The 16,170-nt window shown below is 38.4% G+C and overlaps 1 protein-coding gene across 2 annotated transcripts; it reads right to left on the reverse strand.

Annotated features, from left to right (window-relative positions):
* Positions 1-226: 226 nt before the first annotated feature.
* On the reverse strand, positions 227-4,796 carry LOC148228213 (uncharacterized). Of its 2 annotated transcripts, XM_088199901.1 has the most exons (5): positions 4,561-4,796; positions 4,229-4,293; positions 4,086-4,158; positions 3,739-4,008; positions 227-1,949 (listed from the first exon to the last, which is right to left on the reverse strand). In XM_088199901.1, the coding sequence occupies exons 1-5, from the start codon at positions 4,586-4,588 to the stop codon at positions 1,795-1,797; spliced, it is 591 nt and encodes a 196-aa protein (XP_088056027.1). In that variant the 5' UTR covers positions 4,589-4,796; the 3' UTR covers positions 227-1,794. The 2 variants fall into 2 exon arrangements, with proteins under 2 accessions (XP_088056027.1, XP_088056026.1); XM_088199900.1 differs by having other exon boundaries at positions 227-4,008.
* Positions 4,797-16,170: the final 11,374 nt, after the last annotated feature.

Genomic DNA, 16,170 nt, shown 5'->3' on the forward strand with positions numbered 1-16,170 from the left:
AGCTCGATCTGTGTGTAATTGGCACCCGTCAGCCAAAAACTTTTGATTCTTTTTAAAATTATCACATTGAAAATAGTAAGTAGCATTATGAATGGTCATATGCTGTTTAGAAATGTCAGAGCCGCAGCAATGTCTGGGTGCCCTTGGCAAATATCTAATATAATGCCTTTTTAAACTTATTTTTTTTAAATATAAGAATGGCTGAGATATGTAATTAAAGAAATAATTTTATTACAAAAAATGTTTTATTACATAAACATAACTTAAAATGTTTAAATAAAATACAATTACAATACAAATATTTACTTTTGCGTTTGCAAAATCAAAAAATATTGTCAAATTAATATTGCTTGCTAATTTGATTCTACAGACAGAAGACTTAAATTTGAAGTACATTCTCCTAAAACATTTTTAATTAGTTTTAATTTACTAAGCGTCCTTTCCGTCGTGGCTACTGTTGCTGGTATAATGATAAGTAAGTGGATAGCTAACTCAATATTTGAATAGGATTCTTGTAAATCCTATTTTTTCAATATAATCAAAACATATTAATGATAAACGGTGCTTGAAATATTATTTTCAATTAATTTTTTCAGCTGATGATTTCATTTAAGATCCGTTTTTAGTTCTGGGTATTTTTGAGATAATAAAATTCCTTTTGTTTCTGATTCTACTTATGACTATAATAAAAGAATAAAAGACACAATGCAAAAAAAATAATTAGTAATTTTTTTTACATATTCCAGTGAATTTTCATGAATATCATTATTTGGATTTAAATATTTCCAGTCGTTATATCCTTTTAAATTACTTAATGAATTATTCTCAATGTTTGATGATTTGATGTTCATAATTATTTTTATAATAAGTATAAGATTACGACGAAGAATGTAAATTAATATGAATAAAACCAAGTATATAAAAATATGCAACAAAAAAACTGTACAGGAAGAATACTACGCTAAAAGAAGTGAGAAAAAGAGGATTTTCAAAAGAAAAAAAAAGTTGGATCGATTAGAAATAATAAATATTAACACTAAATTCAAGGTACACGTCAAATTGACGGGTTTCTGACTTGATTTGTATCAGACAGTAGTTTTTTCTGTTTTTTTTTTATGACTTTTTATATTTGAAAAATGCAAATATATTAACACTATTTTTATTTTCGGAAACTTCACTATATACCAATTTTTAATGACACTCGGCAAACTAACGAGTTTGTGCCCATAAACCTAGTGTTAATAACAGAAATGAAAGTAGACCATTCTACCAAAACATAAATAGATCGAGGAAAAGCTATAAGCCACAAGTAACCTCTTGCCGATAGATAGCAGGGAGATATTAAACGATAGAAGGGATGAATAGAGATGGTCAGGGTACTTCAGTAAAATGTTGAATAATTATTATGATAATGACAATGATATTATAAAGTTCTTGACTGCGGAAGTGATCTGCATGTTAAGTCTGCACTAGAACCCCACCGGTAACAAGCCCTTTCCGATGAACCAACTATGGCAGAAGTTAGCAAAGCCATCATGAAGCTAAAAAATAAATAGTTACCACATACAGATAAAATACCAGCCGAACTGGTGAAATTCGGTGGTAATGAACTGTTCCAATACATACGACATAATTGTGGAAATATGATAAAATTAAGCATTACCAGATGAATATAATTTGGGTCAATTGTCTAATTTACAATAAAGGCAATCTTCTTAAATGTGAAAAATACATGGGACACAAATTCTCTCAAATATACAGTATAAGAGGGTACTCTAACCCTGTAATAGGAAATTACCAATGTGGTTTCATGAGGGAATGCTCAACGTCTAACCAGATACACTCGCTGCAACAGATACTCGAAAAAACAGACGAGTACAACATCGAGACCAGGCAAGAGACCGAGATGGAATCAATGCTGCGTCCAAGGCTCACACAGGAATGTAGCGCTGATAAAGAAGAAGATATATATTACAATTATGAAACTAATTGAAATTAGTTATCAGGTCAGCCCATTAAGGACCTGCCCGAGCGCCCTCTACATAGGGTGACCATTTTTTCTGGAGTGCAATCTGGAACATCTGTCGGGGAGGGGAGGGGGAAAAATTTTTTAAAAATTTTTCTTAATGAAACAATACAATAATTAATAATAACATATAAGTATTTTGTGACAGAATAAATTTTTTTTAAGGACTTCACACAGTTTTTTATTTGCTCCTTGAAATTCTCGCAAGTATTGCATTCGAAATTACTCTTTGTTATACCCATTGCCTTCAAAGTATCAATGTTCAGTTGTGATTTATCTGTTGTCAACATATTATTAATAATTGAAAAAATCTTTCTTTAACCGCATTCGTGCCCGGCAAACGGAGTGCAAATTTCATAATTTTTATTAAATTAACACAAGGAATATGATTACGAATACGAAGACGACATCTAATGCAAAATAATGTTGGTTTACAATGTTGTTAATATAAAGCTCTGAAAATAATTCGATTTGTATGTGAAAATATAACAAACTAAATTTACTTTGATAATATATGAAGCTTTAATTCCGGGGCATTTTCTGGGACATATATTCGTGCGGGACATGGAGATAGAATCCGGCACTGTCCGGCAGGATCTGGGACAAATAGTCACCCTACCTCTATGTGTTAGCGCCCTTGGCACTTGCTCCGATGCCAACGCCTTTCTAGTTTCTATGCAACTTAGGAGTATCCTTAGTTTTAGATACTTTTTCACATTTGCGACATTTAAAATTATATCAATTATTATGTGTATACATATGTTGTGCAAGATTACGTTTAGTTTTAAATGCTTTTTCACATTTACTACATTTAAAATCATATGTATTACTATGAGTATACAGATGTTGAATAAGATTACTTTTAGTTCTGAATGCTTTTTTACAAATGCTACATTCATATTTAATATTATCATTATGAACTACCAGGTGTCGATTAAGTTTATGTTTAGTTTTAAATGCTTTTTTACAATGGCAACATTTAAAATTATAAGAATTACTATGAGAATACATATGTTGTGAAAGATTATTTTTAGTTGTGTATGCTTTTTCACAAATGCTACAATGATATTTAATAGAATCATTATGAACGTTCATATGTTGATTAAGTTTATATTTGGTTATGAATACTTTTCCACATTTGTTACAATCATAATTATAAGACTTATGTGAGCTTATGTGAACACTTATCATGTGCAGGGAGAGTTGGGTTTTAGATTTGAATTTTTTCTTACAATTATCACATTCAAAGTAATAAGAATCATTATGAATATTCATATGCCGCGTATGATTATCCTTAGTTTTGAATACTTTTTCACATTTGCTACATTTAAAATTATATGAATTACCATGACTATACATATGTCGTGCAAGATTACGTTTAGTTGTAAATGCACTTTTACAAATGCTACATTGGTATTTAATAGAATCCTTATGAACGTTCATATGGTGAATAAGTTTATATTTGGTTGTGAATGCTTTTCCACATTTGTTACAATCATAATTATAAAACTCACTATGGATGCTTATGTGCAGCGAAAGTTGAGTTTTTGTTTTGAATTTTTTTTTACATTTATCACACTCGAAGTAATAAGAATCGTTATGAATTTTCATATGACGTGTACGATTATGTTTAGTATTGAATACTTTTTCACATTTGCTACATTTAAAACTATATGAATTACTATGAGTACTCAGATGTTGTGAAAGATTACCTTTGGTTCTGAATGCTTTTTTACAAATGCTACATTCATGTTCGTTATCATTATAAACGTTAATATGTTGATTATGTTTATGTTCGGTTCTGAATGCTTCTCCACATTTACTTGATTCATTATGAATTGAATGAATTTCATTTTTTAATGTTTTTACACATTTGCTACATTTACAATCGTAAGATTCTGTATGAATTTCCATATTTTGAGATGTACTGTCTGTATTACCATCTTCTTGACCAATAAGTATATCTTTAACATCATGCATTTCTAAAAAGAAAAATTGTACTGTAATTTATAAACAATAGAATAAGTTACATTATTATTATATAGAATAAGATTTTAACCTATTTCAAGTTTGTCATCTACTCCAAAATTATATTCTTCGTTGCTGTCTTTTTCTATTTTTCCAAATTCATACTTAAAAAAATAGTGATTATAAATTAAAATGAAAATATGTATACATTGTATTAAATGTAGTTTTATTTACCTTGACTGCACATTCCGTATTGGTAATGGAATAAAATGATGTATTATTGTCTTCAACACCCGGTTCTAAAGAAAGAAAGAACAAAAACTTGTTTACAACATAATAATAATTTATAGTAATATTTATGCTCATTTCAGGATTATAAATAATTAACTAGATTGAATTTTGTCGTTTTATCACAGTTTTCAATCAATAAAATAGCACGATCGACACTTTTTCGTATTTGTTATGTATCTGGGTCATCTAGTAACTTTACACGTTACAAATAATGAGTTTACGGTTGTGATTGAAGAGTATTTTAAATGTTTTAAAATAGTGAAATTGTTCTTTACCGATTTTTATAAAAGGTAGTAATGACATGGTGAGCCCTCTCGGTTGACAGCTGTCTTTAAAGAGAATTCTACTTTTATTTTTGCTCGAAACAATATATATAACGTTTAGCAGTGTAATCGAAAATTCAGAATCTTTTTTATGTCAGTTAATGTAAATAAAATAGGCTATACTGTGATGGCAGAAGAAAGAATACATGTATATTTCAGTGTTGCTAGTATAAAAAAGCGTAGTGACTGGCAATTCGAATCGCGCCGCCGTTAGGGATGTGCCGCTCTTCCCACGGATACTATTTCTATGCGAATATATATTCTGGTCTAATCGATCTACTTCTGGATCAGTTGATATTGTAAAACACTATTTTTTTAGTAGATGCGACTACAGTTGAATTTTATAGACCGGGTTCACTCTATTGGCATTTGAACAAACCATGCCACTTATACATTATTATGACATCACCGACAAAAAGGTCATAGAAAATTACATCGAAAGGATCGGCTGCTGTGCTGCAAAAGGTCCAGAGGCGGCCATTTAATTGATATTGTGTTTCATAACTAATTGAATATATCAAATTTTATTATAATAAGAAATCCAAAGATATTTTAAAATTTAAGTGTGTGTTTTTTTAAAAGTTCGGAAACTGAAGTTATAGTATCTATTATTATTCAGCAGTTCCTAGACTTTTTGTCTCTTGCCTGCTTAACATATCGTTGGTGGATACATAGATACATTTCATCTAAGCATCACCTTTTTTTTTTTTTTTTTTGTTAGATTAGTATGTTAGTGCAATATTAAAACAATCAATCAATTAATTAACTAAACTTGCAATCAATTTGTTGCGGTGAGATCTAATACGTTCGAGATGCTTATTATTTAATTTTTCAAAATGCTTAGTGATAATGTCTATTTTAAGGTCCCTATGTAATATCGAGTTGCGAACGTACCAAGGAGCATTCGACACGATTCTCAATGAAATATTTTGCTGGGCTTGAAGTTTTTTTGGATATTTACGAGAGTTGGTTATGTATCCCCATACCGGAGATGCATATGAAATGGCAGGTCTTATTATTGATTTGTATATTAAGAGTTTATTTTTAATATTTAGTTTACTATTACGGCATAAAAAAGGATATAATTTAGCTCTAGTGGCTTTAATTTTGAGTATTAATTTGTCTATATGGGTCTTCCATGAAAGTTTTGAATCGAGTGTAAGACCCAAGTATTTAGCCGTATTTTCCCAATTTAAATAGTTATTGTACATTTTTAATTTAGTAAGTTTTTCAACAGCAAAGGCCTTTTTTCTCCTGCGAGAGAACATTACTGCGACACTTTTTGATGGATTTGCAGTGACTAACCATTTGTCGAACCATTTTTCGATGATTTGAATCTTCTTTTGAAGGTTATCAATTGCCCGATGTGGATTTTTATAGGAGCAAAGAATTGCAGTGTCGTCTGCGAAGAGGGCAGTGATATTATTTCTATGAGGTTTAGTTGGGAAGTCACTTGTAAATATTGTAAATAGTAGTGGACCCAAAATTGAACCCTGAGGGACGCCAGCAAATAAAGTCCTGGGACTAGAGAGGTGATTATCAATTTTAATTTTAAAAGATCTATTGTTTAAGAAAGAGTGTATTAATCTTACTAGTGATGCAGGGAATTTAAGTTTAATTAATTTATATAGTATGCCTGTATGCCAAACGTGGTCAAATGCTTTAGCAATGTCCAGGAAAACGGCTCCAGTGGACATTTTCTTATCGAAGCCCCTTTGGATATGTTTAACAACTCGATGTAGTTGGTCGGTGGAGGAATGTTCAAATCTAAATCCAAATTGTTCATCCGGTATTATTTTATTTTTAATAGTATGTTCAAGAAGTTTATTTTGAATAATTTTTTCATAAAATTTGCTAGTGACAGGAAGCAGACTTATAGGTCGATAACTGAAGGGAGTGTAGGATCCGTGCCCGGTTTGCGAAGAACTATTACAATAGCCTGTTTCCATGCGGTTGGAAAGTAATGGCAACTAAGAGAGGAGTTTATTATGTTTAATAAATAACTAATTGCTTTTGGTGGAAGAATTTTCAGAGCCTTGTTGGGAATAGAGTTACAGCCGGGAGCTTTACGATTATGAAGTCGAAGAAGAAGGTATTCTAATTCTTGAACTGGTATTGTAATAGTTATGTCGAAAGGTTTAGATAGGTTTTTTTTACTTGTCTTTCTACGTTAGTTTTGAAATTATTTTTAAGTTTATTTAAGTCGACAGTGCATTGGTTTTGCAAACTATCAGCAATAGTTTCAACCTTATCTTCAACATCAAATACAAATTTATCAGATTGAGTCTTAATTTTTTTAATTGATGAGGGTTCCCGGCGCAAGATCTTTGAAAGGTTCCACAGTGAATTGTCTTCAGGCTTTAAATCATTTAGTTTGTTTTCCCAACAACTATTGTAATGCTTATAAATAGAAATTTTAATTTCCTTTTGTAGTTTGTTTAGGCGTTTTTTGACAGATTTTTCGTGATTATTTTGCCAGAGTCGTCTTGTTTTATTTTTCATTTTAATCATTTCCTTTATTTCTGTCGGTAAAGGATCGGTTTTAGTTATTTTATTTTTAATTGTACAGCGTTCCATTGCGTGTTTAATTGTATTTGTAAATATTGTTAGACGTTAATTTTCGTCTAGTTTCGTCGTAAGTCCGTCGCTTAAGCCGCAGTGCCGAAATAACGTCCGTCTTCTACGGCGAGCGCCAGTCTATTCCACCCTGCCACTCTCTGACCATGACGCTCGCCCCCTCCCTTAGCCATTCCTTTGGGTTGCGCGCGTCATACTTTTCGCCTTGCTGCTCCGTGGTGTAACAATCGGCCATCCTGAAATAATTAATGTCCACATTAATAGAATACCTAATTACTCCCACTTCTCAACCAGCACCATACACTTCTATCATCCGACTGGTCTGATGTCAGAGTTTAGCTTTCCAACAGATCAATCAGATCCTGTCTCCCAGACCTATTGATCTCTGAATCAATCGAATCTCCTCCAGACGAATCTCCTGTATGGAAAGCTCCGCTCTGGTAACGTCGCAGGGCATCAACCGCCACGGTGGCTTTGAACCGTTTGTACCCTCTAACACCTTTGAGTGCAACAATTTGATACCTGTCGTTACCTAGATCCTTAAAAATTTTATAAGGACCATCAAACTTGTTGGCCACTTTTCGATTGATACCCTTTTCCCCTAGAGCTGTAGCTGCTTGACGCCATAGAATCAACTCTCCCGGCTTATACTTTGTTGCAGCCTTCCTTCGTTTGTCGTATCTCGCTTTCATACTAGCTGCTGTGCTTCGCAGAGTTTCAGCCGCTTTCAGTCGATTCGATTGCAATCGTTCTCGTTCCGCCTCAGCAGTGGTATCTCCTGTTGATAATCCTGCTAGTCGTCCGCTCTGGTAAGAGAACATCAGATCTGCTGGCGAAAACCTAGTGCTGGAATTAATGGTGTGATTAATGCCCCACACTATCTCAGGTAATTGTTCATCCCATCTAGCTTCCGCACTTGCTGTTGCTGTAATAGCTTCGATAATGGTGCGGTTAGGTCTCTCAACCTGACCATTGGCCCTCGGAGTCGCTACAGCATTCATGACATGCTTAACCTCCTTCTCCTGCAAAAAATTAGTAAACGCTCTACTAGTAAATGCTAAGCCCTGGTCAGAAACAATACGCCGCGGATAACCAAATTCTGCAAACACCCATCGCAGATTTTCAATCACTTCAGCTGAACTCAGGGTGCGTGTGGGTTTCACAATGGTATATTTTGTGAAACCATCTACTATCATTAACAGATAACTATTTCGTTTCATACATACAAAGGGTCCTAAATGATCTATATGCACTGTATCGAAAGGAACCGCTTGCTTCTCATAAGGATGCAAAAATCCTTCTCTGCGCCCATAATCACCCTTAGCATATGCACAATTCATACATGCTGCTGTATATTTGGGCACAAACCTTCTTATCCTAGGAAACCAATAAGTTCTATTTATTAGTGATAAACATCTGTCAAACCCCGGGTGGCCAATCTCATCATGATGCTTACGCAAGAGATTGAACTTTGCCATTGCAGGAACATAAAGACGGTCTCCGAGAGCGGTCTTACGATATAGACGACCGTCCTTTACTATAAATTCCTTCTTAATATGCGTGTCAGCTTGTCGATGCTCTAATGCTCTGATAATCTCCTGAGCTTTTTCGTCCTGCAATTGTACTAATAAAAACCAATCTGCCTCAGTACCGTCGATCAGATTGACAGTTGTAGGATTCCGACTCAAGGCATCCACATGTCGCATCTTCTCACCGGGACGATATTCAACCTCCATATCGTACTCTTGAATGACTAACCACCATCTAGCTATACGAGGCACTAAATCTCGTTTCAGCAAAGTAGCCCTAACTGCCGAGCAATCAGTAATCACCTTGAAATGTATACCCAACAAATACACCCTAAATCTCTTTACAGATTCTACCACAGCTAACGTCTCCAGTTCATAGCTGTGATACATGGATTCAGCTTTTGTTGTAGCTCGACTAAAGTACGAAATAACCTTCAGCTCGCCCGTTTCCTGTAACTGAAGTAAAATACCACCCAGGCTCAATTTACTGGCATCGGTATGCAATTCAGTCACAGCCGTGCTGCGATACGACGCCAAAATTGGTCTGCCTACTAAGTGACGTTTCAGCTCCTCGAAGGCGTTTCGTTCAGCGTCACTCCATGTCCATTCGACATCTTTCGCCGTGAGCTGAGTTAGGGGCCTTGCTATAATAGCAATTTTCACAAACTTACGAAAGTAACTTGCCAAGCCGATGAACTGTCTCACAGTGTGTACGTTAGTCGGTGTAGGAAAATCAGACACTGCGTTGGTTTTCCTTTCGCCAGGTCTTATTCCCTCACCGCTTATCTCGTGCCCTAGATAAGAGATAGAACCTTTCAAAAAGGAACATTTAGAAATGTTCAACTTGAAGCCAGCCCGTTCAATCAACGTCAGCACACGTTCCAACAGAGATAGTCCCTCCTCCACAGCTGCCGAAGGGATTAGAAGATCATCCGGGATGCATTGGAACCTGATGATATCCCTGTGCCATATTTAACGTTGTGAAATAAATTTTCCCACCTAAGCGATCTAAATGGTCAGAAATCAACGGTAATGGATACCTATCCTTCACTGTGGCAGCGTTTAATGCCCTATAATCTACACACAACCTAAAACCACTGTCCTTTTTGTTAATCAACACAATAGGACTCGCATAATCTGACTGGGATTCTCTGATGACTCCGCTGTCCAACAAACCTCTAACCTTTTCCCTAACCCTTTGTCTTTCCGCATAAGACAGACGATAAGGCCTATAGTATACCGGAGTATCGTTAGCGAGTTTGATCTCCATCTCACCCAAGTGAGTTAATCCTAAATCACCCTCACTGGAAGAGAAACAGGACAACTTACTCTTAAGGATTTCCACCAATTTCTCCATTTCCTCATCTGCAATATCCCCCACATCAAGGTCAGAATTATGAATTGAAACAATGGTACTAATTGTTGTTGTAGTCTTAGCTGATATAGGCTCTTTGAGTTGCGCTGCTCTGCATTTCGTCGCTCTCGCCACTAGTCGTCCCGCCTTCCAATGAACCTCTTCGCTGCCCAGGTTTGTCACCTTTATTCTCACGTCTGCCGACGCTTTCAGTATGCCACTGGGGATTGCAACCAAGGATCGGCCGTCCTCGAACACTTTAGCTCCCATCTCGTACTCTTCACCAGTTTGGGCTTGGTCTATAGTGACTCTTATCATCTCAGTGACTCCGGCTGGAATCGTCACATCCTCAGATAACGAGACGCGGTGCCTTGTGTCTTCAGCCTCTAGAGATAGTTGCTTAAATATGTCCGCGACGTCCCCTTCCTTGATCAGGACCGCCTGGTCGCCCCTCACCACCAGTGACACTCCATCCTCCGCTAACGCCGGCTGACCTAGAATCATATCCGTATTTGAGATATCACAACGAGTAACCAACGCCTTCATATTTATGTTGACACCATCAATAGTCGGCGTAAATTTGGCTAGCCCATCTGCTCTCCCAAATCCGCCTCTAAAACCTCGGAGAATAGTTATCTGCGGCTCTACCTCTAGCTCCAATCGAGTCGCACAATTTGCTGCCAACAAATTATGCTAACATCCTGTGTCTATATATACATTTACATCACGACCGTTCACCTGCCCTTTTCTCCTGTAAATGAGATCTAAGTCTGTACTCACCAGCCTGACGTTCACAGCCTTGCTCACCTTTGAGGGCTGCTGAGTTGGAGGTTTATTTTGAGGACAAACCGATGCAGTGTGTCCTCTCTCTCCGCAAGTCCAACACCTAGTCCTCTTTGGCTGGGGACAGTCCTTGCTCAGATGGTTGCCAAAGGTCTGGCAATTGTGGCATCTGACTCCCCTTTTTAGACGTTCCTGCTCCGGTTTATCCTCAGCTTCCTCGCTGGGGCTCTTCCTCCTCGGCTTCCAGCTGGCGGGCCTAGTCCTATACCGCTTTTCCCTGGAAGGTCCTGCTCTGGATGACTCTACTCTGGAAGTCTCCGCCTCTCGAAAGCTCCTGATCTTGGGCGACTTATAAAAGTCCAGTCCGATCAAAAACTTAATATACAAAGAGTCCGGAGTCGAACAACGACATGCCAATGCGTTCGCTTTAAGTTCGTCCGGAATCCCATCTATGATGCAGGACACCGCCCAACGTCCCGATAAATGGCACTGGTCACACAATGCCAATTTATCGTCGTAGTATTCGGTCATCGTCTCTTTGGTGCTCTTAGTCCGGGCCATTAGCTTCTTGAGCAACGCCGCTGGCTCTTCTCGTAGTTCGAAAGCCCTCTGAAGTCGAACTTTCCACTCCTCCCAGGTCAAGTCGTAGCGTTGTAGACGATTGTACCATCGCTGAGCCGAGCCCCGCATCTTATCCTGCAAAATACACGTTTTGTTATAATCAGTCCAGCCATGAATCTGCCCCATTCGGTCCACAGTGGTCAGCCAGTGGTCTACTCGAAATGTAGGGCACTGTGGATCGAATGGTTCGAGGATTCCGCTCGTCTCCGACGCTTTATAACTACAATGCCCTGCACTTGACGCGTGAGACACCTGCTTGGTTTCCTGACGTCTACGTTTAGCCGACTCCGGCCTTACCACCCTCTTGGGGCTCCGGTGTCGGCTAGTCCGCCGGCTAAACCACGACTCAACCTGCTTCATGAGTCGGGTTTTCAGCGCTTGGGCGTCGTCACGGTCACTCGCAGCATAGCTCGAGTCGCTCTCTCCGTGACTCTCCTCCTCGACATCCATCTCCAAGATTTCGTCTGACTCCTCCCCATATATGCAGCTCGAGTTGCTGCTGCCTCTCCGCTTGGCGCCAGCGTTTTTGCTCTGGCTGCCTCCAGCGCTCCCGCTCCGGATGGTTACAGCGCTAACTTTAGCACTCGCACTCCGGGCTGCCTCAGCGCTCCCACCCCAGATGGTTTCAGCACTAGCTTTAGCGCTCGCACTCCGGGTGGCCCCAGAGCTCCCACCCCGGATGGTTTCAGCACTAAATTTAGCGCTCGCACTCCGGGTGGCCCCAGCGCTCCCACTCCGGATGGTTCCAGCACTAACTCTAGCGCTCGCACTCCGGGTGGCTCCAGCGCTCCCACCCCGGATGGTTTCAGCGCTAACTTTAGCACTCGCACTCCGGGCTGCCTCAGCGCTCCCACCCCAGATGGTTCCAGCACTAGCTCTAGCGCTCGCACTCCGGGTGGCCCCAGAGCTCCCACCCCGGATGGTTTCAGCACTAAATTTAGCGCTCGCACTCCAGGTGGCCCCAGCGCTCCCACTCCGGATGGTTCCAGCACTAACTCTAGCGCTCGCACTCCGGGTGGCTCCAGCGCTCCCACCCCGGATGGTTTCAGCACTAACTCCAGCGCTCGCAATCCGGGTGGCTCCAGCGCTAACTCCGACGCGTTCAGGCCGGATGCCTCGCGCCCCTCCTGCACTGTCGACGCTGCCCACGCTGTCACTGTATGCACCGCCGACACTCCGGCTACCGCTTTCGTTGTTAGCCGCCATCTTGTTTATTTACGCGTCCCTAGTAACAAAGGAAATGTTAAATCAACGTTTACGTAAATACTTCCTCGACAGTCCTGAACGACGCGCAAGTCGCCTGATCCCACTTCTGATTTGTTAGACGTTAATTTTCGTCTAGTTTCGTCGCAAGTCCGTCGCTTAAGCCGCAGTGCCGAAATAACGTCCGTCCTCTACGGCGAGCGCCAGTCTATTCCACCCTGCCACCCTCTGACCATGACACTCGCCCCCTCCCTTAGCCATTCCTTTGGGTTGCGCGCGTCATACTTTTCGCCTTGCTGCTCCGTGGTGTAACAATATATCTATTTCCTCATTTATCTCTGACTCGTTTATAAGCTTGTTGGGTTCCGGAACGAATTCGTCAACATAGTATGGGAAGAAGTCACATAATATCTTTTTAGTGTGCGATATTAGATTTTTGTTTTCGTAGTTTACAGGTAGAGAAAATATTACCGGGTTGTGGTCGGACGCGAGGGTGTTGTGAACCTCAATTTCACATGCGGGCAAATTTTTACAAATCGCGATATCCAATATATCCGATGCCCCACGTGTGGAGTAATGTGTCGGTGCGCACGGGATTTCTAAGTTAATGTATGAGCAATTATTAATAAATCTATTCAATGTTCTGCCGTTTCCATTTGTTGCTCTGCAATTCTAATCTTTATGTTTAGAGTTAAAGTCACCCGCGGCAAATGTGGGTTTACTGAATTTAAATAATTTCTGTAGATCACCAATGGGATACTTGGGTTTGGGAGGGGTGTATACTGAGTGGATAATAATAGTGTTTTGTTTATCAGTTTTAATCTCCAATGATGTTACTTCAAAGCTGAAATAGTTAACCGTTTCAATTTCATGATGTTTAATATTGTTTTTGATAAATATTGCGGTTCCGCCCCCAGCGCCTATCAACCTATCAGTTCGGTATGTTTTATAATTAGGAAAGTTCATTTTTAACGAGTTTTTTAAGTGCGTTTCGGAAACGAGTGCAATGTCAATATACTGGTCAATTAAAAATTGATGAAATTCACCTTTCTTATCCCGAATTCCATTGGCATTCCAAGTTAAAATTTTTAAAAAACGATCGTAGTTCGAGTTTAAGTTATTATTAATAGACATTTAAAGACCAGGTAAAAGATTAGCTGTTATGAAATCCATTTGAATTTGTATTTGTTTCTGCATTTCAAGAATTTTTTGTATGATATTATCGCGATTCTGAGAAGTCATTGGCGGTGCGCTTGATAGGTTTGTGGAATTTACCATCAGTGGTTTATCGTTAGTTACAAGTATGGGTTTAGAGATATTATTACTATTATCAATATTGACACTTTCGGCATACGAAATCCCATTAGTGAAAGCTTTTGTAGATTTTAGGTTATTTGTTTTATTTCTATTCTGCTGTATAAGTTTTTTGTTATTAAGGTTTTTCATGCATCCTGCATAGCTGGCTGGGTGGTTACCTCCACAGTTTATGCACAGCGGGGTATCAATTTTTTTCCCAAATGGGCAGTCCAGTGATACGTGGCTCCCAGCGCACTTGACGCATGCTGGAGTAGCTCTGCAATTTATAGCAGAGTGTCCAAAATTTTGGCAACGATGGCACTGTAGTACCTTTTTTGGTTTATGCTGGGTTTCTACAGTTATTTTTTGATGCAGCAAACAGCCCAAGTTATAAATGTTGCGATTATGGTCGCTCTTTTTGACTAAGACCACGAACAAAAGCATGGGTTTTTTTGTTAATGGGTTAACTAGCTGAGTGACGTTTTCTACATCGTAACTAAGATTGACTAACTCCTCTTTAATTTCCGAAGAGGAGTATTCTGCGTTGAGTCCTCGAATGACCACACGTAAGGGTTTGTCCTTTGGAAGAGTATAGGTGTAAAAGGAGAATGCTCTACTTTCAAGTAGTTTTGTAATTTTACGGAACTCGTCTACTAATGAAGGGAAAATTTTGGCACAGTCAGTGCGTTGTACGGATGTAAACGATAGGCCGTTATTTAGTATTGTTTGTCTGGCAGCTTTAAAGTCAGATGGTTTATTCAAAATTATTGGAGGAGGTTTTGAGAAATTAGTTTGACTAGGGTCAGACGACTGAGTAATTACTGGTTGAACCATGGGTTCGAACAATGTTTGAGTTGGAGTGCTAGGTCGTGCTCTCTTTTTAACCGGATGACTCACGACTTTCGTAACTATAGGATGTGATGCAATCATTTTTGAGGTGGTTTCTATAGGTAAAGGCACTGGCGCTGTCGCAGGCGTTAATGAAGCGATTTTAGTTTTTACTAAAGCTTCTTCTTTGGTTTTATTATTGATGTTTTTTTTGAGTTTTTTTCTATGTTTTTTATTACATTTTCTAATTCTAGTCGCTTTCTCCGCTCCTCGAGGAGTTCGCAGCGTAATTTTTCTATTTCTAGCCTTAATTGGCTAACGACATCCATATCTAATATTTCCATGTTATCCTGGTAGCTATTAGCGGGAGACGGGTCCCGCGAACGTCCCATGGTTTGCACCGGAACTATTTGACACGACGCAATATTGGCTCACCACAGCACAGGTTACGCAACACTCGCGAGGCGTTATCGATAATTAGTCAGCTCAAATCGTACAAGCTGGTAGAATATTCGCATTCGCGACACAGCCTTTGACGGCCGTTAGTCAGCGGGGATTACCCCCCGACGAGTGGCCACTTTGCGCGACTGATAGAATGACTATCTCTGTCGGCGGTCAGAACGCAACTGGAAACTGAAGTTGGATCAACTTTTATATAAGTGAAGACGTTTAGTTTTATATCGGGAGCCGGGTGACGAGTGGCAATTAGACACAGATTGAGCCGCTACAGTAGTATGTTTATTGAAGTATAAAGTTGTTGCATGTTGCTTACAAAATATGGGGCGCTTGCGCGCAACTTTTCGCCAGTGTTTTCGCAATAACCAAATCTAAATAAATATATATAAATATAAATAGGTCGTTACAGATTATTTATTTTATATTATATAGGTGACGAGACAAATTCAAAGACGGGTTCATCTTAAACATAATCGAGTAAAAATAAATCGAACCGTGATAATTGATAAGAGTATAGATATTAAAGATCTGGATCTAAAGCAAATCAAAAGAAGTAAAAAACATCAAAGCACACAAAATTACCTATCATAGTGCTGTAATTTTTCGCTGATCAACTCTCAAAGAACGCACGGATATTACAAGCAAAATCAATCAGCAACAGACAATTAAATGTCATTTTAATATAGTTTTTAACATTATATAAAATTCATTATATTAAAATCAAATTTAAGTGTTTAATATTATACTTTTATATTTATAATGTATATATCTCTGTTGCTTAATTTTCATTTTTCTTTAATTGGGCATATTACATAATAATTAATGGTTGGTAAGATATAAAACTTAAAACAAAATATACAACAACTCTCTAGATTTAAATTTGTTTAGGTTAAAATAGAAAATAAAAGGCAGGCC

This window comes from Plectrocnemia conspersa, unplaced genomic scaffold (assembly GCF_051122295.1).
Source record: "Plectrocnemia conspersa isolate PC_06_02 unplaced genomic scaffold, ASM5112229v1 ptg000012l, whole genome shotgun sequence".
Taxonomy (NCBI): domain Eukaryota; kingdom Metazoa; phylum Arthropoda; class Insecta; order Trichoptera; family Polycentropodidae; genus Plectrocnemia; species Plectrocnemia conspersa.